This window comes from Nicotiana tabacum, chromosome 3, assembly GCF_000715075.1.
Source record: "Nicotiana tabacum cultivar K326 chromosome 3, ASM71507v2, whole genome shotgun sequence".
Classification (NCBI taxonomy): domain Eukaryota; kingdom Viridiplantae; phylum Streptophyta; class Magnoliopsida; order Solanales; family Solanaceae; genus Nicotiana; species Nicotiana tabacum.
The window spans coordinates 76,711,191-76,715,318 of record NC_134082.1 but is presented as its reverse complement, the minus strand read 5'-3'; the positions used below and the strand labels follow the sequence as shown (position 1 = coordinate 76,715,318).

Below are 4,128 nucleotides of genomic sequence, written 5' to 3'. Positions count from 1 at the left end.
TATTCTTAATTCTTATTGCTCCCGTCATCCCAAGAAAGAATTACAGGAGTCGAAATTTCAAGTCGAACTAAGATCAATGTTTAATTACTGGAACAAAGTTTACGCATTAATAGAGAGACTAGACAACACGGTAGTGACTAGAAAAGGTGTTCAAAAATGTAGATAAAATTATATTTACGTTGATAAGCACAAGACAGGAATGTTGTTGTGTGTCATGGCAATTTCACGTGTGCCTTTAAGGCGCATTTCACGGCAAAGGTTAAAACCGAATCGACAATACTAGCTTGACAGCGCAACACGACGACACCTTCTTCGTCACGTAAATAAAGCAAACCCCTTCAACCAACCAAATAATATATAAATATCAACCATATCTATGCACGAGGGTCCCCCCTTATTATGTGCTAAACTCCATATATATTAATGATATCCTTATCCACCTTCACATATATGGAATTGGGTTCTGAACGTCCAATCATATTCATCTCTTATTTCAATAAGTTTGTAATTAAATATATTTAATAAATTTCTTAATACAAATACAAAATTTAATTAAACAATCCACACATAATATTGTAGCTCCTCTTATGTCCACTTTATTGATCATGCATGTGTTGATTTGTATACTTTAATATATACGAGTCTATTATAAACTTAATAATGCACAGCTAATAATTTCGCCTCGAGTCAAGGGGTGGCTTGTGAATCTGAAACGAATTTATTGCATATGCATAGTTGGAGGTTCTACTAATTTCCACCACACAACTAAACCTAAAAAGCAAGCACAGAGTAATAGTGAAGCAAAGAAATTAAAGAAGAAGAAGAAGATGGGAGTTGTTGAAGAAGCTCACAACGTTAAAGTGGTTGGCTCAGGCGAGAAGACGGTGGTACTTGGCCATGGTTTTGGCACTGATCAATCTGTTTGGAAACACCTTATACCTTACCTAGTTGATGACTATAGAGTAGTTGTATATGACAACATGGGTGCTGGACCGACAAACCCTGATTACTTTGATTTTGAACGATATGCTTCTCTTGAAGGTTATGCCTATGATTTACTTGCCATTTTGGAGGAGCTTCAGATCGATTCTTGCATTTATTTAGGCCATTCCTTATCGTCTATGACTGGTGTTATTGCTTCCATATTTCGTCCTGATCTCTTCTCCAAACTCATCTTGCTTTCTGCTTCTCCAAGGTCAGATCATGACATATATATACATCTTGCCACATTTTCCTATCAGTTAATATAGTTTAATTAATTATAATAGATTATTATCCTATGTTTAGGTTGTCTTATCACTCCTTATTATTAAGGGTTGCTTATTGTTATAAATTAATTTAACCTGTTGGTACAAAGAATAAGTGCACTGCCAGTTCATTATCTTTAATCTGAACTGATAAACTTATCTTGATCCATATTAGTACAGTCAGATCTTTCTATAACAGCATCCCTATATAACAGCAATTCAATATAAAATCCAACTTTTTTCTGAACCAATTTTCATGTTATGTTATAATATATATGTTCTCTATAACAACACTTCACTGTAACATTCAAAAATATTCGAAACAAACGAGATTATTATAGAGAAGTTTGACTGTATTTGTTATTTTGCTAAACAAAATTTCAAAAACCTTTGACCTTTATAAAAGAACAAGATCGAGGTACTTGTTACTTTTTTCTTTTTCAAATTCACTCTTAATTACTACTTCTATTAGTAGTAACATGGATAGTTGCATCAATTAAGAAGGTAAGCTAATAACTAAGTACTCCTCCCGTTTCACTTTAAATAATGTAGTTTGACTTGACTGATAGTTTAATTGGAAAAAAAGATTTTTGAAACACCTTGTCCTAAAAATTTAAGGGGCAAAAGCTTTGGGATCACGATATTTTTGTGGCTAAAAACTTATCATTAAGGGAAAGTATGTAAAATGAAAAATTTAGAGTTAAATTGTTTCCAATTATAGAAATGTGTAATAAGGAAAGTGGGTATATAAATATTCTTCCGTAAGTGACAATTAAGTGAGATCTTTAAGAGTGATAAATGAAACTCTATTAAAATTATTAAAGGTAAATTGGATGGCAGCATCAGTTATAAGAAACTAACTTGGGAATTACTATATTATGTTTGCTTAGGTTCATAAATGCAGATGACTACTACGGAGGATTTGAAAAGGAAGATATTGACCAACTAAGCCAAGCGATGGAGTCGAACTACAAGTCATGGATCGACGGTTTTGCGCCGTTAGTAATTGGCGGTGACATGGACTCAGTGGCAGTACAAGAATTCAGCAGAACCTTATTCAACATGAGACCAGACATAGCACTAAGTGTCTTTCGTACAATTTTCACATTTGATTTAAGGCATTTTCTATCTCGTGTTACTGTGCCTTGTCACATAATTCAGAGCTCAAAGGATTTGGCCGTGCCTGTGGCTGTCTCAGAATATATTCACCAAAATTTGGGTGGAAAGTCAATTGTTGAAGTCATATCAACTGAAGGTCATCTCCCACAGCTGAGTGCACCAGAAGTCACTGTTCCTGTGCTGCTTCGGCATATTTCTCATGATATTTCCAGTGATATTGTTTAGGTTTCAGGATCTGTGTGTGCTCAGGCGAATTGCGTTTTCGTGCTTTTAACATTTTCTCTCCTGATCATTAAAGAAAAGGAGACATTGTTGTGTGGTGCTGTATAAAATAAAAAACAAGTATATTTTCCTCCGTATCTTTTGGGGATTTACTTTATATTTACCAGGTTTTGTTACCATATTTTTTGTTTGTCAATTTTACTAATAAACTTTTAAGTGACTTGATTGCATAATTTTTTTTCTACTAATGCTAGGCGTTGTCTGGTAACCTGCAGGATTGGAAAAATTAATCTTGATATATAATTCGAATTACTTTGTATGCGTTTAATGCATTTCTCCTTGCGATCTAAACAGTACTGGAATAATTCTGTGTTGGGATATACTATTAACCATACGGTTTAGATATAGTATTATATTTTATTCTTTATATAACAATTGTTTATTTGATTTATTCAATTCAATAAATTATTATTTTAAATAGATCATTTGTTATATGTGTGTCCTTTTCGTTATGTAGTAGACAATTTAGTGTATGAAGTCTTAGCTCATGCACAGAAGATTAAATTGTTGGTTCTCATAATTAATAAACTATGTTCACAATCAAAGATATTGTTGGACAAAATATCTTAATGATTGTAGCACAAGATTATCGTACAATTTGTCTTAATTATGGGAGTAGTTTTACTCCAACTTCTTGTGCTAGTATACGCAGTGTATATTGAACGGACCAAGTGGAGAAAAGATGTTTTTGTACTGAATATATAAAATATTTTCTCTAATTCATTAAATGAGCTTATACTCCTAATCTTGATATAATTATTATGATCAATGTAATTTGTTTATTGTTTTGATTTATCAAAAGGTACGACTCTATTTAGAGTTAGTATATGCCTAATAGATTGGACAATAACGAATAACATTTGTGAATAATAATTAGTTGATAGAATCCATGACTCGGTTTCGGGTTTGATGATACCCCATTATGTAAGCTTATAAGTTTTCATGTGAAAACCCGGCAGGTGGATTTTGTATCCGTCACATGAAATAGTTTAAGCGGAATTATAAAGGATTTAATTAGTTAATTGAATTAAATTTCAGTGATTTAATTTAATTAACTGGTATTTGAAATCTTAACATGGGGAGTTAAAATAAGTATTAATGAATTTTCGAAATTCATATTGAGGAGTTCAATTGCAATTTTTTAGTGGAATAAATTGCAATTTTATAGTAAGAATTAATTCATGCTAATTTCAAATTAATACTATAATTAGTAGCCTCTTATTATTTCTGTGGTCCCTGCTATACCTAGTAAAAACCTGGATAGACTTGGGTAAAAAGTAGCTTGGGAGAAAAGTTATCTTTTGAGTTAGAATAGGATTCTACTTGCAGAATCCTACACGTTTTTGAGCCCCTATTCTGGCTTAATTTCGGGTCTATTAAAGGAAGACTAGTTTCACCTAATAACTTACCTTTCAGTTGTATTGTTCTTGCCCACCCAATAGTAAAATCGTCCAAGGTTTTACTAGGCAAATAGCAGAAG

The 4,128-nt window shown here is 32.5% G+C and overlaps 1 protein-coding gene across 1 annotated transcript; it reads left to right on the top strand.

Annotated features, from left to right (window-relative positions):
- The first annotated feature begins 454 nt into the window (after positions 1-454).
- On the top strand, positions 455-2,725 carry LOC107807755 (karrikin insensitive 2 receptor IA). Its single transcript, XM_016632197.2, has 2 exons — positions 455-1,195; positions 2,138-2,725. The coding sequence occupies exons 1-2, from the start codon at positions 828-830 to the stop codon at positions 2,589-2,591; spliced, it is 822 nt and encodes a 273-aa protein (XP_016487683.1). The 5' UTR covers positions 455-827; the 3' UTR covers positions 2,592-2,725.
- Positions 2,726-4,128: the final 1,403 nt, after the last annotated feature.